This window comes from Myotis daubentonii (assembly GCF_963259705.1).
Source record: "Myotis daubentonii chromosome 1 unlocalized genomic scaffold, mMyoDau2.1 SUPER_1_unloc_1, whole genome shotgun sequence".
Lineage (NCBI taxonomy): Eukaryota > Metazoa > Chordata > Mammalia > Chiroptera > Vespertilionidae > Myotis > Myotis daubentonii.
This window is the reverse complement of record NW_026775446.1, coordinates 62,349-88,804: the sequence shown is the minus strand read 5'-3', so window position 1 is coordinate 88,804 and position 26,456 is coordinate 62,349. Positions and strand designations below refer to the sequence as shown.

Sequence of the window (26,456 nt, the reverse complement as noted above, 5' to 3'; positions counted from 1 at the left end):
AACTGAGAAGAGAGCCAAGAAGACAGAACTCAGAACACAGAACTTAGAACACAGGGCTTGGAAGACAGGACCAAGAGAGACAGAGCCTAGGCACAGAACCTACACAGAACGTTCTCTAGAGACAGAAGAACTTCACTGGAGAGAGCATGCCGGAGGATCCTGGACAGGGACTGGCTTCGGAACCTGGAGGCAGAGCCTGGCGAGAGAGCATGGCAGGGGATCCTGGACTGAACCTGACTGCGGAGATTGGCAGGAGAGCCTGACTAGAACCTGGTGACTGAACCTGACTGGAGAACCTGGACAGAACCTCTCTGCAGATCCTAAGCAGAACCTCTCTGGAGATCGAGACCAGAACCTGGCTGGAGATCCTGGCTAGGCTGCTGATCAACTGAATGCTGTCTCCGTGTCATTCCTTCTTCGACGACTCCGTCCACACCTTTGGGGACCCCTGGACCTGCTGGGGCTGGACCCCGGCATCTGGCGCCCGAACAGGGACCCTTTGGTAAGCGCCCCGCACTCGGGATGGATAGGACTCCTGCCGGGAGCCGGTCCATCCTTGCTGTTTCAAGGGACCTGGCATATATGGCATACTGTTCTTAATATGTTTGCTCACCTTCTTGGCACTATGTGTTTTTACCAAGGTCTCTGAGAATGGTTGTTTTCCCCAGGTAGGGATTTCCCCCTGAAGTTAGGGAGGGAATAAAACCCCTCAACTAAGTGCCAGGCGGGTAATTAATCCCTTTAACTACGAACAATCATGCTTAAACTACATAATCTTTTCTCCCTGGAATGGAGATAAGAAACGCCCTAACCTTTGTAATAGAGATTGATAGGATTGAATCAACTGGTATAAATACAGTTGTAACAAGACAGAAACACTCAGAACTCAGAACACAGAACTAAGGACACAGGGCTTGGAAGACAGGACCAAGAGAGACAGCCTAGGCACAGAACCTACACAGAACATTCTCTAGAGACAGAAGAACTTCACTGGAGAGAGCATGCTGGAGGATCCTGGAGAGGGACTGGCCTCGGAGCCTAGAGACAGAGCCTAGCGGGAGAACATGGCAAGGGATCCTGGACTGAACCTGACTACAGAGATTGGCAGGAGAACCTGACTGGAACCTGGACACTGAACCTGACTGGAGTACCTGTACAGAACCTGGCTGGAGACCCTGACAAGCGAACCCGGCTATGATGATCAACTGAACGCTATCTCTGTATCGTTCCTTCTTCGCCGACTCCGTCCACACCTTTGGGGACCCCTGGACCCGCTGGGGTTGGACCCCGGCAGACTCCACCATAGGAAAAGGGTGGATAGTCTTCGCTGACTCCGTCCACATCTTTGGGAACCCCTGGAAAAGGATTCCCCTAGGTAAGTCACCCCCCATTGAGAACCCCCACACTCAGGATGGATAGGACTCCACCAGGGTACTACAGACCCCCCTATAGAGGATAAGTAGGGTAAGAAGGTGGATAGTACAGAACTTAGATTGAGAAGATGTGCCATACTGAGTCTAAAGAAAAAAGACTCTGTATTGATCTTTTAACACATATGCTTGCTAGCAGAGGAATTAAGGTTACTCCCAGTCAGACAGAATGTTTTATACAAGAAGTATGTCCATGCTTTTCTGAGGAAGGAAGGGTAAATGTAAAGGCATGGGAGGAGGTAGGCCCAAGGAGCCTTATCCTTAACCCCACTGTAGCCTTTCCACCCCGGAAAAGTGCAGGATTGGCAAGCTCTCCCTGGGGTGATAGATCAAGACTCAGGTAATAGCAGAAAGCGCCAATCCTACTCTTAAAATGGATACAAGAGAGCATTTCAGGTTTTTCTTTTTAATGCCTGCTTTTAAAAAATAAAAAAGGGGGAATTTGCCGGGAGCCGGTCCATGCTTGCTGTTTCAAGGGACCTGGCATATATGGCATACTTTTCTTAATATGTTTGCTCACCTTCTTGGCACTATGTGTTTTAACCAAGGTCACCTCTGAGAAAGGTTGTTTCCCCAGGTAGGGATTTTCCCCTGAACTTAGGGAGGGAATAAAACCCCTTAACTAAGTGCCAGGCGGGTAATTAATCACTTTAACTACGAACAATCATGCTTAAGCTACATAATCTTTACTCCCTGGAATGGAGATAAGAAACGCCCTAACCTTTGGAATAGAGATTGATGGGATTGAATCAACTGGTATAAATACAGATGTAACAAGACAGAAAGAGACAGAGCTTAGAAGAGAATTCAGAAGACAGAACCTACCCGGAGCTGGAGACAGAAGAACTTCGCTGGAGAGAACATGGCAATAGATCCTGGACTGAACCTGACTATAGAACATGGCAAGAGAACCTGATTAGAACTTGGTGACCGAACCTGGCTGGAGAACCTAGCGAGGGAACATGGCTACAGAACCTGGCTGGAGATCCTAAGCAGAACCTCTCTGGAGATCCAGACCAGAACTTGGCTGGAGATCCTGGCTAGAGATCCTGGCTAGGCTGCTGATCAACTGAACACTGTCTCCGTGTCCTTCCTTCTTCGCCGACTCCGTCTACGCCTTTGGGAACCCCTGGACCTGCTGGGGTTGGACCCCGGCATGCCCCAAAGGAATGGGGTCAGGGTCTTGGGTCTCAGGAAAGGAGAGAGGGACAGGGGTCTGGACAGGACCCCTTGTGGCCAGCATCCTTGAGTCCTTTCCCATCTGGGGTCGCCCCTAGGATGACAAGGTCAGGCATACAGACCAGGGTCCCAGCTGCACCCTTATATGCAGACTCCATGCAAATGGGGCTCTCCTCCTGCTCATAAAAGGGGACCCTTGCCTGGCATGTTGGGGAGACACCCAGAACCCAAGTGCCTGAGACAGGACCCCAGCGGCTCCACCATGGACTTGGTGCCAAGCTGCGTTTTCCTCCTAATCATTTCTCAAGGTCATTCTCAGGAGTGGGGAGCGCTGAGACCTGTGCCTGTGCCTGTTGGTGCTTCCATGTGATTCTCAGTCCACCTTGTGTCTCTGTGTTTGCAGGTGTCCAGTGTGAGGAGCAGCTGGTGGAGTCTGGGGGAGGCCTGGTGCAGCCTGGGGGGTCTCTGAAACTCTCCTGTGCAGCCTCTGAATTCACCTTCAGTAGCTACTGGATGAGCTGGGTCCGCCAGGCTCCAGGGAAGGGGCTAGAGTGGGTCGCACTCATTAGTACTAGTGGTAGTACCATATACTACGCTGCCTCTGTGAAGGGCCGCTTCACCATCTCCAGGGAAAATGACAAGAACATGCTGTTTCTGCAAATGAGCAGCCTGAGAGCCGAGGCCACGGCCTTGTATTACTGTGCGAGAGACACAGTGAGGGGAAGTCAGTGTGAGCCCAGACACTAACATCCCTGCAGGAAGGTCTCTGACCACAAGGGGGCTCACAGGGTCCCTGAACACAAGGACCATCCCAGCAGCAGGTGCAGTTGGAGGTCTGGGCTGGTTCCTGTGTGGTTTCCTCTTCATGTCACAGTTTCCCTCAGGGAACCTCTGGATCCTGATTCTTTGCTGATTTCTGAGTCTCTAAGCTAGAAAGTCTGCTGTAAAGAGGCAACTTTCTCCTGTGAACAAAAGGTTGACAGGTGTCTTTCATGCACACTTGGGCCATAATGAGTTTTATCCTCAAAGCTTCTGACTCTCCTCACCTGAATCTAACAAGAGGCTCCAATGACTCAACAGTGCAGCTCCCCTGAATGCTGGACTGTGGGCCCCACATGTGTGTGAACCCAAAGCTGCAGAAGAAGGACCCACCGGGTGACAGTCCTGGTCTTGTCCTCATGCTCACAGCACCCAGAAGAGTGGACACCATGCAGAATCAGAGGCAGAGCAGCTGGTGCAGATGTTCATGACACACACACACCAAGGGGACGTGGGATGGTTATTATGCTCCTGATTGAAACCCCTGAGAAGCACAGGAAAGATCACTCAGCAAGTCAGACCTGCTTGGATGGAAAGTGGAAAGGAGTTGGGCTCAGGGCTTTTATTTTGAGAGGTGGTGGTAGAAAGGGAGGATTTCTGTTTCCAGGAACTTGTGTGGTTTCAATCTCCCAATATCTTCCAATGAGAAAAGCATGATTTCTTTTACAATTTCCAGTGTGTGGGGCAGATGGAGAAGAGGCAGCAATGAGCCCTCAGTTGTTAGAATTCCAACAAAAAAGAAAATATAGTTGCATTTTATTTAACAACTATATACATTGAGCAAAAATTAAGAAATAGGTCCTTATGTCTGTACAAAAACCACATGAAAAAAATGAGAAGAATAATTAATTATAGGTAATAATTATAAGTAAGCAAATGATGGTGACGTTGATGTTGACAATGATGATGATGGTGGTGATGGTGATGATAGAAATGGAAAGGAATCTCAGTCCAACGTCTTGGGGGGAATCTTTCCTTTCCCACTGATCTGTCATGTGCTTTTTCAAAGGCCAGTGTCAACTTACAGTTGGGCCTTTGGGGTCTCAATCCCTAATGGCATCTGAAGAGGAGGTGCCTGCTTTGTTTCCTTATAAGAAGTCATTGTGTGTAGACAAACACCATGTTCATAGAAAACGAGAGGAATGATTATAAGTAAGCAAATAGTGATGATGATGCTGATGCTGATGATGATTACAATGAAGATGATGGACTGAGTCAGGAGCCCTGGTCTAATGGAATGAAGGCTCCTCATACAGACACACCATCACCTTGGCTCCTCCAGTGAGGAATGCCCACTCTTCCCAGTGAGTGTTGAGAGATTTCATAAACAGGACCCCAATGACTTATGCAACTTCAGTGATTCATGGTGAGATCATGTGATTAATCAACCCAAAGGTGACCAAGTGGAAATACCTTGGACCTGGGAAGGTGTCACCTTCTAGAACAGAGACACTGAGAATGTGCATGTTGGAAACAGGGGTCTCGTTCCCACAAGTTTGCAGTGACAGGTTCCTTATTCCTCTTGATCCCTGCCTGCATGATCTTTATCATTTCGACTTCAATCAACTTCTGCTCATCATTATTCAGGAATTTCCTACGATGACACGAGCTGTCTCTATCATCCCTACAATTCACTTCTTTCTGGGCCTTCTGTTAGTTTCCCAGCAGCGCTCCTCTGCTCCAGCCCCTGTGGCTGCTGTAGCCAAGCCACATGGGCCGTGGAAGCCCAGCATTTTCTGGTGAATTCTTTGTAAAAATCACCCAAAACAGGTCTCATCCAATAAAATACTGATGAACTGAACTTTAATAAAAGTAAAAATGTCTGTTCCACCAAATATTCCATCAAGAAAATTAAATGACAACTTAGCAGTAGAATATTTTCCTATTCCTGTGACTGATGGGAGAATGTGTGCATTGCACAGTAAGGTTGTGGTATGTTAGGGGTGAGCCAGCCACCCTCTGAGCACAGTGAGCATCACCAGGGACAGGAGAGAGGGAGGCTGGGAGTGAGGGATTCCGGACAGGGTTGAAGTTCCCTTTCCTGTGAGAAAATGTTTGCTAAGAATTCTCCATTTCCCTTCACTCTGAACCCAACATCACTGATAACACTAGAATGAGAAATCGGGTCACTTAACAGGCTGCCATATCACTTCAACATATGAATGATTCTGAGTTGTGCACCTACATGATCACTGCTTTTATTTCGTGTCTGTTCTCTGCTTAAAGTCATGACTATTTCTGATGTAACTATTAGGGGGGGTATCTGCAATAGGCCATGAGCTTGCATATCAAATGGTTTGCTCAGGAATCTGCAGACACAATGAGAAAATTTCCAACTTCAAGATTCACAGGTGTCTCACCTTTCTGTACTTGGAAGGTAGATTCTCAGATCAAAATAACATCATATATTAAGATAAAACCTATTGAGAAAGGCTGTCCTTCATTTTTATTTTTTGTACAATGGTAGGAATTATTTCCATAAAATTAGATTTTAAAAATCTGGAAATGCTGGATACAATAATATTTAGAGATTCAGAAATGGTCTGAACAAATGCTAATGCCCTTGATACCTGTTCAAAAGATGCATGAGAAGTTAAAAATGTAACCTACTCATCAAGTCCACAATTTCTTCTTATTCTCAGAGGGTTTAGGCCATTCTGTGACCTAATGCCAATGTGCTCATGACCCAGGTTGTCCCCTGTCCCTGACTTACAAGGTGAGTGAGGTCAAGGGAAGTGATACCTGAAGAGGGACTCCAGAATGACCAGGGCAGCCTGACATCAGTCGCTCCACTTATAGGAAAGACTGCCCCACATGCAAATTTCTCTTAAAGCTCCAGGGTACATACTCTCCTGGGCTGTTCAGACTCACAGCTCACACAGGGCTGAGTCTCTGGGAAGGCAGCGCTGTGGACTAGAAGAAGATGAGGCTGTTGGGTCTTCTCCTGTGCCTGCTGACGGCCCCCCAAGGTGAGGGTCTCAGGGGTCAGACAGGGCTCGTGGGATGGCTGTGACTGCAGGTGACTGACAGGAGTGATCTTCCTTGTCCCCAGGTGTCCTGTCCCAGGTGCAGCTGCAGGAGTCGGGCCCAGGACTGGTGAAGCCCTCGCAGACCCTCTCCCTCACCTGCACTGTCTCTGGATTCTCTCTGACGAGCTATGGTGTACACTGGATCCGCCAGGCTCCAGGAAAGGGGCTGGAGTGGGTCGGGGTTGTGTGGGGTAATGGAGGTACAGCCTACAACCCAACACTGAAATCCCGCCTCAGCATCACCAGGGACACGTCCAAGAGCCAAGTTTACTTAACACTGAACAGCCTGAGAGCCGAGGACACGGCCGTGTATTACTGTGCGAGACACAGTGAGGGGAAGTCAGTGTGAGCCCAGACACTAACCTCCCTGAGGAGACAGCAGGTCTGGGCTGCAGGGGGCGCTCAGGACACCAGGGGGCGCTCAGGACCCACAGCACAGAGAGCAGTCCCAGGAGCAGGAGCAGAGGGAGGTGGGAAGGAAGGGCCTTCCTGTTGGGCACAGGGATTTCCTCTCAAGCTCTCAGCTGCCTCCAGAGACTGCTCCTGCTCTTTCTCTGAGGCTCTCATTTCCCGCTTTCTCACTGCAGACCCCAGAGGAGGGGGTAGCACTGCTGGTGGCAGAGGACATGTGGGCAGTGATGGGGACTCTCCTTACCACGTGACTGTACTTCCTGCTTTTCTTTCTCCACACAGACCATCCTCAGTGCTCTCATCTGTCTGTGGTTGGAAACTTTCCCACCAAGAGAGACCCCAGCACAGCCCAGGCCCTTGAGTGCTGAGCTTGGGGTCTGACCCACATGCCCTCCTGTCCCCATAGGGTCCTTCCTTCTGTCAGGCCCACAGTAAATAAAACAGGTGAAGTGTCCCGCGGACAGTGGAAGCCGGATGGAACCATCTGAATGGTGCAAAGGGCCCTTGAGGACTGCTCTCTGGTCACCTCCCCTGTACAAGTGCCAGGACTTGCTGTTTCTGGTGCCACAGGAAATGGCCTCAGCTCTCTCCCCATAGGTGTCACACCAGCACTGATGGGAGATGACAGCAGTGTGTGCATCCCGTGCCGTGCAGTTTCATAGGGACGTTTAACACGGTTCATTGGAAATCATCTCATTTCAACAAGAGCTGACTTGGGAAATCCCTTGATGAAGGAGACAGCTTTACAGTTTTCCTATTTTTTTTTACTTTAAATCATGGGCTAAAGTTTGACATTCCATAATGACGGTGTTGGATCCTCTGTAGATCAGTCCTTTGAGGACTCAAACGGGATAATAACCCAGGTTGAGCTGCCTGAGAGGTTGTTGATCTATCTCAGCATTTTCCCAGCCTCCATGTTTCAGGTGTTGTAGTGGCTCCACCTTCACCTCACTAGCATCTGCAGGACAGAGGAGACCTCCTGCACTTCCCTCCTTGCCACAGCAATCAGACAAGAAAAAGAAATAAAAGGCATCCAAATTGGAAAGGTGGAAGTAAAACTCTTATTGTTCATAGAAGACATGATATTGTACATAGAAAACCCTAAAGACTACACACACACACACACACACACACAAACATACATATATTTAACAAATGAATTCAGGAATGTAGCAGGATACAAAATTAACGTACAGAAATCACTGGTAATTTTATATAACAATAATGAATTCTCAGAAAGGGAAACCAAACCAACAGTCCCATTGACCATTGCATCAAAAAATTATGATATTTACGAATACACTTAACCAAGCAGGTAAAAGACTTGTACTCAGAAAAATACAAGATGTTGAATAAAGAGATAGAGGAAGACATAAGCAAGTGGAAAACTATACCATGATCATGGATTGGTATATTTAACATCATGAAAATGTCCATATTACCTAAAGAACTCTAAAAATTCAACGTAATCCCTATTAAAATTGCAACAGCATATTTCACAGATCTACAACAAATACTCCAAAAATTTATATGGAACCAAAAAAGACCCCAATTAGCCACAGCAGTCTTGAGAAAGAATAAGAAAGGTGGAGTGATCACAATACCAGATATAGAATTATACTCCAAAGTCATTAAAATAAAAACAGCCTAGTACTGGCACAAGATCAGGTATATGCATCAATGGAACAGAACAGAGAACCCAGAAATCTACCCAAGACATTACGCTCAATTAATATTTGACAAAGGAGGCAAGAGCATACAATGGAGTCACAACAGAGCAAGAGCATACAATGGAGTCAATAAATATTGTTGGGAAAATTAGACAGATAAACATGCAAAAAAAACCCCAAAACAATACATGAACATGCACCATACACAGGATTAAACTCAAAATGGTTAAAAGACCTAAATATGAGTTGGGAAACCATAAAAGTCCTAGAAGAAACCATAGGCAGCAAAATCTCAGACATCTCTCATAGCAATGTGTTTACAGATACATCTCCCAGGACAAAGGAAACTAAGGGGAAAACAAACAAATGGGAATCCATCAAAATAAAAAAATGCCTGCACAGCAAAAAAAACATCAACAAAATGAAAAGGGAACGCACAGTAGGAGAGGACATATTTGGCAAGGATCCATGTGATAGAGGGTTAATATCCAAAATGTATAAGGAACACATACAACTGAACCAAAGGAATACAAACAATCCAATTAAGAAATGGGTAAAAGTCCTAAATACACACTTCTCCAAAGGAAACATACAGATGGCCAAGAGGCATATGAAAAATGCTCAATGTCACTGACCATCAGAGAGATGCAAATTAAAAGGACAATGAGGTATCAGCTCACAGCTGTCAGAATGGCTGCCATCAACAAATGAACAAATGACAAGTGGTGAATATGTGGAGCAAAGGGAACCCTCCTGCTCTGCTGGGGGGATGCAGGCTGGTGCAGCCATGATGGAACACAGTATGGAGTTTCCTCAAAAAATTAAAGATGGAACTTCCATTTCAACCAGTGATCCCACTTTTAGGGATATATGCGAAGGGACCCCAAACACCAATCAGAAACAATGTATGCACCCCTATCTTCATAGCAGCACAATTTGCAATAGCTAAGACTGGAAACAGCCCAAATGCCAATCAGTAGCTGAGTGGATAAAAAAGCTGTGGTATATTTTTGCCACAGAATACTATGCAGCAGTAAAAGGGAAGGATCTCTTACCCTTTGGGAAAGCATGGAGGGACCTGGAGAGTATCATGTAAGTGAAACAAGCCAGTCAGAGAAAGACAAGTATCACATGACTGTAGCTGGATAAGCAGAATGAAGTTAACTAGAAGAGGACGTTCTGCCAGGAAAATGCGGGAGCCTGCATGCAAGACTTATTGTTCAGAGGCAGGACTTTCCTTGACGTGATAAATACTCCATGAGGGCACAGAAAGTTCAAGGGAGGGTGCTCTGCTGCAGGTGGAAATAATCTTTGTATAACATAGGAAATTAAGTGTAATGAATAACTTAGCTTAGATGATCTCATAAGCATGCTAGTTAATCATTGTCACTTGCTGTACTCCATTGTTGTTTACTGCACTCACTGCAATAACTGCCAGAAGGCATCAGAGGGCCTTTGCTATTCGCCTGAGCGAGCAGTAGCCCTCTGCTTCTCCGTATCCTGTCATCCGACTCATCTCCGCGTCTCTGTTCACAAAGAACATCAATACATGACCTCACTCATATGTGGAACATAATGAACAAAATAAACTGATGAAGAGAATGGATCCAGAGACCTGGAAGCATAGAGCAGACTGGGGAATCTCAGAGGGAAGTCGTGGGAGGCTGGGAGGGTGGGAAGAGGTCAGCCAACAAACTCGTATGCATATGTGCATCATCCAGGGACAGAAACAATAGGATGGTTAAGACCTGGGCACCCGGGGCCGGGCTAGAAGGTGTCAATGGGGATAAAGGGGACATGTGTAATACCTTCAACAATAAAGGTATAATTTAAAGAAAAAGAATTAGGACTTGGACCCTCTGACACACACTGAACATGGTCCCTGTGTCACCCACCTTCTCTCAGGTGGGGTCAAGACCTCAGCTATTAAATACTCTGCCTCATGAATATGCAAAAGAGAGGAGGTAGACCAGGTTAAATATGGGTAAGTCTGTGCCCTGAGGGCATCACCCACAGCCACACCCTCCCCTCCACAAGTGCTCACAGCACAGCCCTCAGCATGGACTGGAGATGGAGAGCCCTCCTCCTGGTGGCCATGGCGACAGGTAAGGGGCTCCTCTCCTGGGTTAAGGAGGGTCCAGGGAGAGTCAAGGGGGTTCCACTCACTCCTGTCTGCTCCCCACAGGTGTCCACTCCCAGGTGCAGCTGCTGCAGTCTGGGGCTGAGGTGAGGAAGCCTGGGGCCTCCGTGAAGGTCTCCTGCAAGGCTTCTGGATACACCTTCACCAGCTACTGGATGCACTGGGTGCGACAGGCCCCAGGACAGGGGCTTGAGTGGATGGGGTGGGTTAGCCCTTACAATGGAAACACGGGCTACGCACAGAAGTTCCAAGGCAGAGTCTCCATGACCAGAGACACGTCCACGAGCACAGCCTACATGGAGCTCAGCAGCCTGAGAGCCGAGGACACGGCCGTGTATTACTGTGCAAGAGACACAGTGAGGGGAAGTCAGTGTGAGCCCAGACACTAACCTCCCTGAGGAGACAGCAGGGCTGGGCAGCAGGGAGAGGCCATGACCAGCAGGGAGCGCTCAGGACCAGTACAGGGCCCTGTCCAAGAGCAGGTGCAGAGTTAAAGAAAGATACCAATTCCTGCTTTGTCTTAAATTAGTTTTGCTCCCAGGTTCAGCCACAGAGCTCACAGAAAGCCCTTTCCTAGGTCTAGTTTTAGGGATTGTATTTGTGAACAAAAAGGGGGCTCTGTCCTAAATCTGACAAAACTCAGTGACTGACAGGACCCTCACAGGAGGCTCTTATCACACATCCTACCTGGGCAGTCCTGGGGGTGGGCACGCCCAGGCCTATAACTTCTTTACTAAAAGGGTCATCTCAGGGGAGCACGTCTTGGCCATCTTTGTGTCCACTTTGGAGACTTACCTATGAGGCCCTTTGCCCATTTTTCAATTGTGTTGTTGTCTTCCTTTTGTAAGTTGTAGGAGTTCCTTTACATTTTGGAGATTAACCCCTTATCAGACGTACCCCTGCTGTTGCACATGGTAAGAGTTCTGTCTTTTTCGCAGCTGCATAGTATTCCATGGTGTGGAGGTACCACAGTTTTCTTTTCCACTCGTCTGCTGACGGGCACTTAGGCTGTTCCCAAATCTTAGCTGTTGTAAATTGTACTGTTATAAGCATAGGGGTGCATGCATTCTTTCTGATGAGTGTTTTGGGTTTCTTAGGATATATCCCTGCCGGAAGCCGGTCCATCCTTGCTGCCTGACACAGTCGCTGCAGGAAAGAAACATCTGCACAGCATATGTTTCAAGGGACCTGGCGTATATAGCATACTGTTCTTAATATGTTTGCTCCCCTTAGCGCTGTGTGTTTTAACCAAGGTCACCTCTCCGAGAAAGGTTGTTTCCCCAGGTAGGAATTTTTCCCTGAAGTCAGGGAGGGGATGCCTCTCCTAGAAAGGTTGTTTCCCCAGGTAGGAATTTTTCCCTGAAGTCAGGGAGGGGATGAAACTCCTTAACTAAGTGCCAGGCGGGTAGTTAATCACTACAAACAATCATGCTTAAGCTACATAATCTTTACTCCCTGGAATGGAGATAAGAAACACCCTAACCTTTGTAATAGAAATTGACAGGATTAAAATCAACTGGTATAAATACGGATGTAACAAGACAATAAACAGCAGAGCCTCTCTGGAGATCAAGACCAGAACTTGGCTGGAGATCCTGACTGGAGATCCTGGCCAGGCTGCTGATCAACTGAACACTGCCTCTGTGTCCTTCCTTCTTCGCCGACTCCGTCCACACCTTTGGGGACCCCTGGACCTGCTGGGGTTGGACCCCGGCATATCCCTAGAAGTGGGATCACTGGGTCAAATGGGAGTTCCATTTTTAATTTGTAGATGGAACTCCATATTGTTTACCATAATGGCTACACCAGTCTGCATTGCTAATAGACCAAATAAACTGATGAACAAAAATAGACCCAGAGACATAGAAGCATGAAGAGACTATGGAACCTCAGAGGGAAAAGGTAGGGGAGGGTGGATGGGAAGAGATCAGCCAATGAACTTTTCTGCATATATACCTAACCCGTGGACACAGACAATGGGGTGGTGAGGGCCTGGGGAGAGAATGGGAGCTAGAGGGAAGAGGATAATGGGTAGAAAATGGGGGACCTATGTGATACTTGCAACAATAAAGATTAGGAGAGAGAGAGAGAGAGAGAGAGAGAGAGAGAGAGAGAGAGAGAGAGAACCTCCTCTTCATTATCCTGGTACTCTGTCCCCACCTTGCTCTCTCCCACCTCCATGTCACTCCTCACCTTCCCTCCTCAACTTCAAATGCACAATCGCAGCTGCAAACGGTTATTCTCCGGAGCATTTGAGGTCTTGCTCCTCAACAGTTCTTGTCAGTTTGGCTCCAATAAAATCTTATAAAACATTCCCTACATGTTTAGACATTTCTTACCTCAACATGTTGTCTTTTCTGCATTTACCACATACGTTCATACACCATTCTTCCCCGTGTGGAGAGGGAAGTTCACACAATTATTAAAAACCTGCTACCTGGACGGGATGAATTCAAATGGGTTCACAGGTGTTGAAGATGAGACAAGTTTGTTGTTGGTTGTCATGGACCTAAGTGTCCCGTCTTTTTCCAGCCCAGCAGGTGTGACTGGGAGGTTGAGCATCGACCTATGAACCAGGAGGCTCTGGTTTGATTCCTTGGTCAGGGCACATGCCAGGTTGCAGTCTCAATCCCGGTGGGGGAGTGGGGGAGGGTGGAGGGAGAGGAGCAGCAGTCAATGATTCTCATCATTGATGTTTCCATCGCTCCACTGGCCTCATCTCTGGAGCCAAGTAAAGTGTATAAAAAAGGAGAAAGAAAGGAGGCTTCCCCAGCTGTGCCGGCTCCCCTTGTGACACTCTGGCAGGTTCCCCTGCTGGTTGAATCAGCATAAAATCCACAACATAAATGAACCACTTTGAAGTCATTGACATGAGACCCTCTAAGCCTGTGGAGAATACCTTTATAGAGAGACAATTCTCAGCATTTTATTCATTAATCCATTTCATTCCATAATGCACCATCTTATTCCTGGCACCATTAATACTACTGTCATTGTTTCCCTGGGAGAGGACCATGGCTCTAAAAAATCTGAGTTGGATTTCCATCGATTAATTCTAACAGATTTTACCTTACTGAAAAGTAACCCCTAATCAGCTAAGATGGAGGTGGTAAGGGTAAGGTGTTTTCGTCAAAAGGTGGCAGCACAGGTAGACCAACAAGCAAATTCAGTACGTGACTTAACCCAGATGGCAGGGAGAGAGCATCAGCACTGCCAAGGCCTCTGATAAGGTAGCTAGAAGTACCCTGCCAGGTAGGTTAGTCTGCAGAATTGGAAAGATACACACTGTGTCATGCCAGCCCAGCCAAGGGTTCGGTGAGCCTGAGGGAGAGGGGGAGTGGCGAAGGATTAAATAAAAGACAGACAAAGAGAGTATTGCTGGGGCCTGGTGCATCTCCTACGCCTGGATCAGGGCACAAAGAAGGATCCAGCCAGCAAGCTGAGGCTTTACTTTATAGTCAGAGAAAAACAAGGTAATGGTCAAAATAGTTACAATGTTCTTGTGAGTTTCACTTGTTTTGGCAGCACTTGCTGCATCTCCCTCAGCCCATTGGCTACCCAGGAGGATCTAGGGGGCAGCCATAAGGTCAAGATTAATTATGCTAAGAGGGTTCTTCCCTCTAAGCCTGGACTTGTTTGTGGCTCTGCCACAGGTCAATCCGAGGCTTACCTCTAGAGCCGCCACATACAGCAACGTTTTCCTGTTAACTACTCAAACCCAAGCAGAGACTATGAAATAATGAGTAACTAGACGGTCATGGCTTTGCAGGAAACAGAGAGGTGGAGTAAGCACACCATCCCCCGATAAGAGTGAGGTGATGTCAGTGCAGGGAAAGGTTGGGTACCTTCTTTAAGTTGGTTTTTGGCGTTTTGGTCTGTGAGCAATCGAGATGGAGAGGGAGGCTCTCCCAAAGGGGCACGTCTGCAGGAACCAGAGTAGCTGAGCCCGACCATCTGTGTGCCTTTAGACTGGCACATACCATGGCACACAATGACTCTCCACGTGAATCAGCCACAAGCCACACCCATTGCACAGAAGGGTGTGATGATGGTCCACCGAGTACTGAGTGACGGGCCCAGGGGCCGAGGCTCCGATAAGGAATAAACTGAGGCCAGAAGACAACCCACGTGTAACAGCCAGAGGAGAGGGTGATGATCGTGAACCAGAACAGACTGCCCCCTGGAGGTAAGCCTCCTCGCTTGCCGCCTTCCCCATCTCTGCAGCACGTCCCCTGGAGAATATTTTTAAAATATATTTTATTGATTTTTTTACAGAGAGAAAGGGAGAGGGATAGAGAGTTAGAAACATCGATGAGAGAGAGTGTGCCTCCTGCACACCTCCCACTGCGGATGTGCCCGCAACCAAGGTACATGCCCTTGACCAGAATCGAACCTGGGACCCTTCAGTCTGCAGACCAATGTTCTATCCACTGAGCCAAACCAGTTAGGGCACCTTGAGAATATTTTTAAGAGTTTATTTGAGCCAAACTTGATAACCAGAACAGCGAGCCCAGTGTTTTCTGTCCCCGGGATCGGATGTCACCAAGTCCAAGAAAGACATCGGGGACCGGAAGATTTAAGCAAAAGCGTGGAGCATTTATCACAAGCAGATTCAGGCTCCCCGCACGGGGAGGGGCCCACTAATGGGCTGCCCTGAAGCCTGTGGTCTCGGGTGTTTATGTGCCACCAGCCTGCTCTGTGTCCACCCGTGTGCCCACCTGATTGGCCCCTCATTGTTCTTGCCCACAAGGTACCTGCACATCCCTGTTCCCTTGTGTGCCTTCACCTTACTGTCCCAGGCCCTCCCTCGTTTCCCAGGCCTCCTGCTCTGAGTCCGGAAACATTCTGTTATGTCTGCCTGGGTGGTCCCTGTGGTTGGGCTGCTCAGACTGCCCTGTCTGCCCTGCCTACCCTCCACCTGCCTTTGTTTCAAGTGGACCCTGCTCTGCCTGCCTGCCCATCAAGCTAACTCCTGTCAAAGCCCCACCTTCTGGACGTGTGTCTGGGGTCCTGCAGGTACAGGAAGCTCATCTTCCTAAAACACAGGCTCTCCTTACAAACACCAGAGTCACTGCTCAGCCCAGGCCCCTCCTCCCACCTCTGCTGGCCTGGGATGGGCGCTGCCGGGTCTGTTTTCTCTGTTGTTGGTAGATTTCTGGGAGGTTGCTCTTCTCCCTTCTCATTCTCTGTTTGTTCAAAAGGAGTCACTGAGCAGAAGGGGCTGAAGCAAAATGGTGGGTAGGCAGCTCCAAACTCTTTTTCCTCCACAAAAACATCAGAAAACAAACCAAAACTATCAGAACTGGCATCTGTCAGGCTCTCAAACGCAGTAAGAGACTTGCAGCAACTGAGCAAACCTGAGTCAGGTACAGGCTACTCAGAGAGGGAAGGAGCCCGGCCGGTGTGGCTCAGGGGTTGAGCGTCGGCCCAGGGAACCCGAGGTACAGGAGTGATTACCGGGTTGGGGGCTCGATCCCCAGGACAGAGCATGCAGGAGGCAAACCATCCACGGTTGTCTCTCTTGGGGTTTCCACCTCTCTATCACTCTCCCCTCCTCTCTCACTAAAATTAATTTTAAAAAACTTTTTTTTTTTCTAAGTTAGAGAGAAGTAAGGCTTCCTGGTGTTTGACCTGCCCATGCCCCTCCCCTCCCAGGCGTGATTGCACTTTTCTTTTCTGTTTTATAAATGCAGCAACAGGCCTGTTTGTACGCCCACCAGCAAAGGACAGCAGTCTCCTGTCAAGTGGAGAAGATCAGGACCTTACGCAGCTGATTGGGGACCCACTGCCATGGGGAGACTCGCCTGGTTGCCTTCACGTGCTGGGTCTGTTCACCTGCCACGTCAGCAGGCGTTTCCAATGGGTCTCCTGCTCCTGGGCCTGCTTTTCTGATTCCTCATGATGCACAAGCTGCCGTTCCAGGTAGTTCATCCAGGCACTTTCCCATGAAGCATAAGGTGTCATATTCCCTGTGGCCAGAGGCTATGGTCGTCAGGTCTCGCAGGAGCTGGGTAACTGGCTCTCCAACTCCAAGGCCGACTCTGGAACCTGCGTGTGGTTACCCAGTTATCTATCTCAGGCCTCTTCATCCCAGAAGGCAGACTTACTCCTACATCCCCTTAGGAATTGCTTTCCATGTTCCCCCCTCACCTCAGCTTGGTTCTCAAAGAATTCGGCAAAACGCAGTCCTCCTGGCCTTCAATGGGGTCACAGGCCACAGATAAGCAGCCTCACTGATGGCAGCTCACAGATGCCACGTGAGGAACAGCAACCCCACACCCTTCAGAGAGCGGGTGCTGAGTGCAGTCTCAGCTTTAGAGAAAACCAGGCAGAGACAGTGCTGGTCCCAGATTGCACTTTCCAAGGGGTGGGGGCCGCCTTCCCAGAGGAACAAGTGACCACAGTCCCAGATTCCTGTGTCCATCTGTCCTCACTGCCTGGGGCTGTGGGAGGATGGACACAGGGGGCTGCTCTCCTTTGCGAAGGGAGGTACTCACCTGCCCCCAAGGACGACATGGTGCCTCAACTCTCTATCCAAGGTTTTGTTCCAAGCACCATCATATTCCATTTTTTAATTATTTTTTGTAATTATTTCACTTTTATTTTTATTATTTGTTTAATTTTTTTTATTTTGTTTGTTAATCCTCACCCGAGGATATTTTTTCAATGTTTTATAAGGAGGATGACAGAGAGAGGGAGAGAAAGGGAGGAACATGGGTGTGAGAGAAACACATGGATTGGTCGCCTCCAGCACTGAACAAAGGAGGAGCCTGCAAGCAAGTAAGTGCCCTGGACCAGAATCCAACCTGGGACACTTTGGTCCATAGGCTCACACTCTATTCACTGAGACAAACCACGCAGGACTCCTTTTTTAAATGATGGAAATTCTCCCACTTTGAGAGGCTGGGAAACACGACTTTTGCAAATAAACAGCAGGGAAGTTGAGTGAAATGTGTGCTTTCAGGAGGCAGCTGTGTGCTTGTGAGAGTAGCAGCGGGTTTGAGATGGAGGCTGCAGCCACAGCATAAAGTCCAGCCTCTCCTGCCTGCTCACATGTAGAGATTCGAGTTTTGTGGAGGATCTGATTGACGAAAATAACAAGGAGAATCTTTCAGTCTCAAAATAAAAGCATCATCCAATGCACATTCTTATTCCCAAACCCCAGAAAGGCGACATGGCCCACGGCAGGTGAAGGAGAGCGAGAGGAAGCCCCATCCACGTGCCTCTGGGGGCAGCACCCGTGGGTCCTCATCTAAACCCCAAGGAAGGAGGACTCTCAATCCTGGAAGCTACCCCCAAAGGAATGGGGTCAGGGTGACGGGTCTCAGGAAAGGAGGGAGGGAGGGGGGTCAGGACAGGACCCCTTGTGGTCAGCATCCTTGAGTCCTTTCCCATCTGGGGTCGCCCCTTGGATGACAAGGTCAGGCATGCAGCCCAGGGGCCCAGCTGCACCTTATATGCAGACTCCATGCAAATGGGGCTCTCCTCCTGCTCATAAAAGGGGCCCTTGCCCGGCATGTTGGGGAGACACCCAGAGCCCAAGTGCCTGAGACAGGACCCCAGTGGCTCCACCATGGACTGGGTGCCAAGCTGCGTTTTCCTCCTGATCATTTATCAAGGTCGTTCTCAGGAGTGGGGAGTGCTGAGACCTGTGCCTGTGCCTGTTGGTGCTTCCATGTGATTCTCAGTCCACCTTGTGTCTCTGTGTTTGCAGGTGTCCAGTGTGAGGTGCAGCTGGTGGAGTCTGGGGGAGGCCTGGTGCAGCCTGGGGGGTCTCTGAGACTCTCCTGTTCAGCCTCTGGATTCACCTTCAGTAGCTCTGCAATGCACTGGTTCCGCCAAGCTCCAGGGAAGGGGCTGGAGTGGGTATCAGCCATTAATGGTGGTGGTGGTAGCACATACTATGCCAATACCGTGAAGGGCCGGTTCACCATCTCCAGAGATAATGGCAAAAACACGCTGTATCTGCAAATGAACAGCCTGAGAGCCGAGGACACTGCTGTGTATTACTGTGCAGGAGAGACACACAGTGAGGGGAAGTCAGTGTGAGCCCCGACACTAACCTCCCTGAGGGAGACAGCAGGGCTGGGTTGCAGGGGGCACTCAGGCCACTAGGGGGCGCTCAGGACCACAGACATGAGAGCCAGCTCAGGAGCTGGGACCTGGGGGATTCAGTCTCTGATGACCTGGTCAGTGGTTTTATTCTCCAGGAGTAAACACCCTCCTCAAGGACTCACTGCCTCTCCACTTTATGCCTTACGTTTCCTTTCACACCACCCCTTGGAGGAAGTCACTTACTTCCTCTGCCCCATTGATCAGTCAGAAGGAGGCCTTAATGTTTTCTTTCGTCCCTCCTCCAGGAGACATTGCCATGTTAAGGAGGCCATCTGGGACGTCGTTGGGCACTGACCAGAGAAACTTTATTGTAGCCCCAGCAACCAATAAGCTTGGCTGGGCTAACAAAGGGACAGTCTTCTGTCAGGAGCTTCTGTTGGATGAAACCCATGAGGGCTTTAATCTCACAGAAAGGCCTCTACCCTATATATAGCCTCGGCTCTCAGGCTGCTCATTTATATATGTATATCTAAATGCCTAAACACCCAAATGACTGAACAACCATTTGACTGGTAACAATAATGCTCACTGACCACAGGGGGAAAACACTCAATGCAGGAGCTGCCCTCTAGTGGTCAGTGCACTCTCACAACAGGTGCGTTGCTCAGCTGACTGACAGATGCCAGGCTTACAGCTAGTGAGCACAACGGCAGCAACAGAAGCCTCTCCCGCATCCACTGCAGCACACTACCAAGTGACAGCAGGTGCAGCAGGGCGTGAATCGCAGGCCACCTGCTTCTTGGTTCAGTACTACATCCCTTGGGAAATGTCAGACTGCTGGTGTTGGCCTGATTCCCACAGGACCCAAGGGGACCCAAATTGCCAGAGTGCACAAGCCAGGCTGAGGGAAACACCGGTGCATTAATCCATGCACGGGTCCTCTAGTATATACATGTAATTGTAATCCAGAAAGAGGAGAGAGAGGGCACCAAGAAAAATGTTTGAAGAAATTATGGTAAATAGTTTTTCAGAATTTAATGTAAACTATAAAGAGATCTAAGAACATCAAAGAACTCCCAGATGAATGAAAATAAACAACATTAAATCAAGGAACATTGAAGGCAAACTGGTGAAAAACGTAAAATGCCCAAGGGTAGCAAAGAAGAAACCACACATGAGACAAGAAACAAGATTAATAAAAACATCAAAGGTCACATGAAAAACTACCAAAACCAGAATACAATAGGGTTACGACTGTAAAGAGCTGAAGGAACATTGAAGGAACATCAACGTGAAATTCCAAACTGACAGAAAATCTATTTCAAAACTAGATGAAAATGAAATTACAAACTATCAAATTTTGTGAGATGCAGCTAGAGCAGTGCTTGCAGGGAAATGTATAGCATTAAATGCTTATGTTAGAAAAGAATACAGATCTTTAAATCAATAATCTAAGCCTCCACTTTAAAAAAAAATGGAAAAGGGAGCGAACCAATTAAAAGGCAGAGGTAAATGCATGTTCTCACTGCCTCCCATAACCATTTGAAATGCACAACTGAAATAGCGAACACCCATCTTTCTGGACTAGGAAGGTAAAGAGAAAGCACACCGAGACTGGTAGGAAGGTGGAGATGGGGAGCAGGCTAGTCCAACACCCACATGTGGTGTGTTTTTAATTGGCAGGGATATCTCAGCTCTGGAGGCCTCCTGTGAGAAGCAAAGGGTCCCAGCCTCACACCAGACCCCCAACCCAGGGTTCCAGAGCTGGGAAGAGACGTCCTCAGAGCTTCAGGATGTAAATACCAGAAATGATTGTCTCTGAGTGACATGGAGGCAGCTGGAGACCCAGGCTGTTCCTCTTAAAGGGCCAGCACAGGAACTTACCAGGTCCAGCTTCCTCTGAACTCCAGGGGCAGGTGGTTGAATTAGGAGATCCAGGGACATACAGTATAGAACTGAATTGTCTGGTATTGGGGCAGGAACTAGGGGTGGCTTTCTCCCAGACAGGGCTGCACCAAGGGAGTCATTGTTTCTGTGCTGCCTCAAAGCCATATCTGATGTTCCATCAGTGTGGCTCACATAGTTTGCTCTGCCCTGGGGATTCCCTGAGAACCCAACCCATCCAAATTGCAACCCTACCCAAGCTGTTTGCAGCAGCATTTCCATAAGAATGGCTTTTCCTGGCTCAGGCTTCAGTCCCTCCTAACATCTCTCAAACAAACAGCAGCTGGCATCAACATGCTCCAAACCTATCAATAAGAGACCAAATTCCTGGCACTAGCACCAGCCTGCCTTGCTTCACAACTTGTCCTAGGCTGGGTGCTTCCATTCCCAATACAAGTAGCAGCTATCTGCAGATCTCCTTGTAGCTCCTGCTTGGTGGCTCCAGGCAGTGGTTGACATTTCACATCCTAAGATGCCCTAGAGCCAGTGTAACCGGTGCACAGCTTCAGACCACAACAGATTACAATTCCACACGTTCAAGAGGAGAAGGAGGAGGAGGGGGGGGGGAGAAGGAAAGAGAAGAAGAAGAAGAAGGAGAAGAAGAAGAAGAAGAAGAAGAAGAAGAAGAAGAAGAAGAAGAAGAAGAAGAAGAAGAAGAAGAAGAAGAAGAAATGAACAAAGCCATAGCCAGTTTGGCACAGTGGATAGAGAGTTGGCCTGGTGACTGAAGGGTTCCAGGTTTGATTCTGTTCAGGAGCACATGCCCATGTTGTGGGTGTGCACAAGGTGGCTCATCAGTGATTCTCTGTCATCATTGATGTTTCCCTCTCTGTCTTTCTCTCTCTCTCCTCCTTCCTCCCTGAAATCAATAAAAATATAAAAAATAGAAAATATGAACAAAATATTGGCAATACATATATATCTATACATATATTTGAATCTAAGAACAAAAATAAATGAAAAAAGGGTCTAAAGATAAAAGAAACTGATAAGTAAAATAGAACTGGAGGATTGGAAATGTGGAACAGAATGGCAAAATTCAGAGGGAAGAGTGAGGGAGGAGTGGAAACCATGAACCAAAGGACTCATATACACATATGCCTTACCAATGGGCACAGATAGGAAGGTGGTAAAGACAGAAGTGGGGCAGGAATGGGGTGGAAGGTGGATGTGCTGGTGAAAAGGGGGACATCAGTAATACTCTCAATATCAAAGACTTAAAAAAAACAAATTAGAAAAGGAAGATCAAAATCACCTAAAATCAAGCAAAAGGAAGGAAAAATAAAGATGAACAGAGATTAATAAAATCAACAGAGAAAAATGGTAGAAAACAACCAATGATGCCAACAGCTGAATCTTTGAAAAGATCAATAAAACTAACCCAATGCTAACAAGACTGGCAAAAAGACAAATGACCAATATCAGAAATTAATTAGGAGATATAAACACATTCCTCAATGCATTCTTATGAGATTGGCATTCTTTGTGCAATCAGTACAAAGAAAGAGTAAACTACAGACTGAAATCTCTTGTTAACATTTACTAAAATCCTCAACAGAAGATGAGCCAATCCTACCAGCAATATAAGAAAATCATACTCCATCATGACCAAGCAGGAATTATCCCAACAATTCAAAGATGATTCAACAGTTTTAAGTCATCCGATTTAACCCAACAGGTCAGCTGTGTAAAGAAGAGAAGTCACATGGTCATTAAAATTGATACAGAAAAGTGTGTACAAAGCACAGCTCCATTCATGATGAAACGCTTAGGGCACGTGGGATAAAGGGGCCCTTCCTCACTCTGATCATGGGACTCCTGGAGCTGATGTCACAGTCGATTGTGGGAAGTTACATGGTTCCCCTCAGATGGGGACAGAGTCAAAAAGGCCCACTCTTACCACTTCCATTCAACATTGTCCTTGACGTGTTCACAAGAGCAATAAGACAGGAAAAATGCATAGAGACATTCAAATGTGAGCCAGCACACAAGGTGTCCCTACTGGCAGGTGACATGTTCATCTATGAAGAAAAATCAGAAGAATCTACTTCACAATCCCGGGTGAATGTGCAGAAATGGGTCTATTTGGAGACTTATCATAACTGCAGTGGTGCTGCCCGTGCGGGGCTGGCAAAGCAGCAGGTAAGGGGCCGGAACTGAGTTCCTGTGGGAAACCGTCCCCAGAAACACAGCTGTCCACAGAGGTGCAGCCTCAGGAGGGACCTGGCAGCACCACTGGTCACCAGAGTTCACCCTGAATCCCCTGGTGCCTGGAGGGGCCACGCGTGTTTGCTCCCTGAGCTGATCCCAGGGAACAGGAACCCTCCCGCCTCTTCAGGACAGGAAGGAGGTTTGCACTGGGAGCCAGGAGCCCCTGAAGCCTGGCGCCCACAGAAGCAGAGAGAGGGTCCCCCCTAGAGGTCACACTTCAGAGTGGGTTCCAAGGTCCCCAGAAAACACGCTGGGGTGTAAGCCGGGGAGGCCTCAGTGAGCTTTTACTGACACTGAAATCTCCATGCGTGTTGCAGGGAGGGAGGGAGGGAGTCCCTGTCTCCTCCTGGCTCCTGGGAACACGGGCTTTTTCCTCATTTAGGTTTGTGTTTCCCTCAGCCTCACGGGGCCTGACCAGCTGGCTCAGGCGGGTCCCCCACAGCGAGGCCCAGCATCTGCCTGCAGGAGAGGGGGTCTGGGTGCTTCTTCGTCTTGAAGTCTCCGGAGAGAGGTTCCAGCCCAGCTCCCCGTGCACCCCTGTGTCCTGGCACCTGGGGCTGCCCTTCTGGGGGCCTCTCTATCCTAGTTCCCCTCGTCCCGGCAACACAGACACCCCCAGGTCTGCTGGTCCGCCCAGCAGGACCCTGGCTGCCTGCATGCGGTGTGGGGCCTCCACAATGTTAACTAGACATGGGGGAGGGGCCCTACCCGTGTGGCTCAGTGGATAGAGCGTCAGCCTGCGCACTGATGGGTCTGGGGTTTGATTCCTGTCAAGGGCACGTACCTCCATTGCAAGCTCCATCCTTCCTGCAAGAGGCAACTACTCCATGTGTCTCTATGGGCTCTCCCCCTCACCCCCTCCCTTCAACTTTCTCTAAAAATAAGAGGGAAATATCCTCAGTGAGGATGAACTAAACTAACTGAATAAAGAAATCTTATGTTTTTTTAATTAAAAGAAGGAAAGAAATAGTAAGAGGTCACCCCAGATCCCAGCCGGTGTTGCTCATTCTTTGAGCTTCGACCTATGAACCAAGAGTTCAGGGTTGGAATCCTGGTCAGGGCACTTGCCTGGGCCACTGCCTGAACCCCCAGTGTGGGGCGTGCAGGAGGCAACCAATCAATGATTCTCTCTCATCACTGATGTTTCTATCTCTCTTGCCCCTACTTTCCTCTCTGAAATCAATAAAAATATATTTTAAAATAAGATTAAAAATTGAAAAGGAAGAGAGAAGGAAGGCATTGTGGTGTTTGACCTGCCCATGCCCACCCCCTCCCCAGAGTGACTGCACTTTCCAAGTGGTGGTGGCTGCCTCCCAGAGGAACAAATGATCAGAGTCCCAGATTCCTGTGTCCGTCTGTCCTCACCTGGGGCTGTGGGAGGATGGACACAGGTGCCTGCTCTCCTCTGAGAAGGGAGGTGCTCACCTGCCTCCAAGGACGACGTGATGCCTCAACTCTCTACCCTGGGTTTTGCTTCCAAGAGCCAACAATTTCTTTCTTTTTTCTTTTTTTATCCTCACCCAAGGATATTCTTCCATTGTTTTTCAGGGAGAGAGTGGAAGGGAGGGAGGGGAAAAGAGAAGCATTGATGTCAGACAAACACACCAACTGGTTGCCTCCTGCACAAGCTCTGAAGAGGGAAAGGGCCAGGACGATACTTCAACCCAGGTACAAGCCCTTTATCAGAATCGAACCTGAGACCTTTGGAACCCAGGGGTATGCTCTATCCACTGAGCAAAACCAGCCCAGGCCAGGACTCCTATTTATTTATTTATTTATTTATTTATTTAATTAATTTAAGAACTTTATTATTGAAAGTAACACATATGTCCTCTTTTTTCCCCTATTGATCCCAGCCCGCCACTCCCGAATCCTATCAGGGATCCATTTGTAAATTATGGAGATTCTCCCACTTTGAGGGTCTGGGAAACAGGACATTTGCACATGAACAGCAGGGAAGTTGAGTAAAATCTGTGCTTTTGGGAGGCATCTGTGTGCTTGTGAGAGTGGCAGCAGGTTTGAGCCTGAGGCTGCAGCCACAGTGTCCAGCCCAGCCTCTCCTCCCTCCTCACCTGTGGAGGATCGAGTTTTGTGGAGGATCTGATTGAGGAAAATAACAAGGAGAATCTTTCAGTCTCAAAACAAAAGCATCATCCAATGCACATTCTTATTCCCAAACCCCAGAAAGGCAACATGGCCCACGGCGGGTGAAGGAGAGCGAGATGAAGGCCCATCTACGCGCCTCTGGGGGAGCACCCCTGGGTCCTCATCAAAACCCCAGGAAGGAGGACTCTCAATCCTGGGAGCTGCCCCCAAAGGAATGGGGTCAGGGTGACGGGTCTCAGGAAAGGAGGGAGGGAAAGGGTCAAGACGGGACCCCTTGTGGCCAGCATCCTTGAGTCCTTTCCCATCTGGGGTCTCCCCTAGGATGACAAGGTCAGGCATGCAGCCCAGGGGCCCAGCTGCACCTTATATGCATACTCCATGCAAATGGGGCTCTCCTCCTGCTCATAAAAGGGGACCCTTGCCCGGCATGTTGGGGAGACACCCAGAACCCAAGCGCCTGAGACAAGACCCCAGCAGCTCCACCATGGACTTGGTGCCAAGCTGCGTTTTCCTCCTCATCATTTCTCAAGGTCGTTCTCAGGACTGGGGAGCACTGAGACCTGTGCCTGTGCCTGTTGGTGCTTCCATGTGATTCTCAGTCCACCTTGTGTCTCTGTGTTTGCAGGTGTCCAGTGTGAGGAGCAGCTGGTGGAGTCTGGGGGAGGCCTGGTGCAGCCTGGGGGGTCTCTGAAACTCTCCTGTGCAGCCTCTGGATTCTCCTTCAGTAGCTACCACATGCACTGGGTCCGCCAGGCTCCAGGGAAGGGGCTGGAGTGGGTCTCATACATTAGCTATAGTGGTGGTAGCACATACTACGCGGACTCCGTGAAGGGCCGCTTCACCATCTCCAGAGACAACGCCAAGAACATGCTGTATCTGCAAATGAACAGCCTGAAAGCCGAGGACACGGCCGTGTATTACTGTGCAAGAGACACAGTGAGGGGAAGTCAGTGTGAGCCCAGACACTAACCTCCCTGAGGAGACAGCAGGGCTGGGCTGCAGGGGGCGCTCAGGACACCAGGAGGCGCTCAGGACCCACAGCACAGAGAGCAGCCCCAGGAGCAGGAGCTGAGGGAGGTGGGGAGGGAAGGGCCTTCCTGTTGGGCTCAGGGATTTCCTCTCAAGCTCTCAGCTGCCTCCTGGGACTGCTCTTCCTTCTCATGTTCTCCCTGCAGACAACAGTGAAGAAGGAGCATTGTGTTTGCAGGTGACATGTTGTTCATGGCGGGGACTCTCCTTCACCAAGTTACTTTATTTTCTATTTCTCTTTCTCCACAAGGAGACCCTCCTCAGTGCTCTGGTCGTCCTGGGTTTGGGAAATGTTCCCACCAATATGGACCCCAGTGAAGCCCAGGCCCCTGTGTGCTGAGCTCAGCCCCCTCTCCCCACGTTTCCCTCTGACAGGCCCCCCTGGGCCACCACCACAAGGATCATCCCCCAGTACCTCCCACCACAGCTCTCC

General features: G+C 48.8%; 4 gene segments (V, D, J or C); all 4 read left to right on the top strand.

Annotated features, from left to right (window-relative positions):
• Positions 1–2,834: 2,834 nt before the first annotated feature.
• LOC132225678 (immunoglobulin heavy variable 3-48-like) lies at positions 2,835–3,356 on the top strand. The segment is given in 2 exon segments: positions 2,835–2,917; positions 3,013–3,356. Coding segments are annotated over 2 exon segments (390 nt in total).
• Positions 3,357–6,309: 2,953 nt separating this feature from the next.
• On the top strand, positions 6,310–7,119 carry LOC132225677 (Ig heavy chain V region MC101-like). The segment is given in 3 exon segments: positions 6,310–6,397; positions 6,481–6,794; positions 7,045–7,119. Coding segments are annotated over 3 exon segments (435 nt in total).
• A 3,441-nt stretch (positions 7,120–10,560) lies between these two features.
• On the top strand, positions 10,561–11,037 carry LOC132225730 (immunoglobulin heavy variable 1-3-like; the record flags this gene model as incomplete). The annotated part of the segment is given in 2 exon segments: positions 10,561–10,643; positions 10,724–11,037. Coding segments are annotated over 2 exon segments (360 nt in total), but the record flags the coding sequence as incomplete, so codon positions are not given.
• Positions 11,038–25,440: 14,403 nt separating this feature from the next.
• On the top strand, positions 25,441–25,939 carry LOC132225744 (immunoglobulin heavy variable 3-48-like; the record flags this gene model as incomplete). The annotated part of the segment is given in 2 exon segments: positions 25,441–25,524; positions 25,620–25,939. Coding segments are annotated over 2 exon segments (366 nt in total), but the record flags the coding sequence as incomplete, so codon positions are not given.
• Between the last annotated feature and the right edge of the window lie 517 nt (positions 25,940–26,456).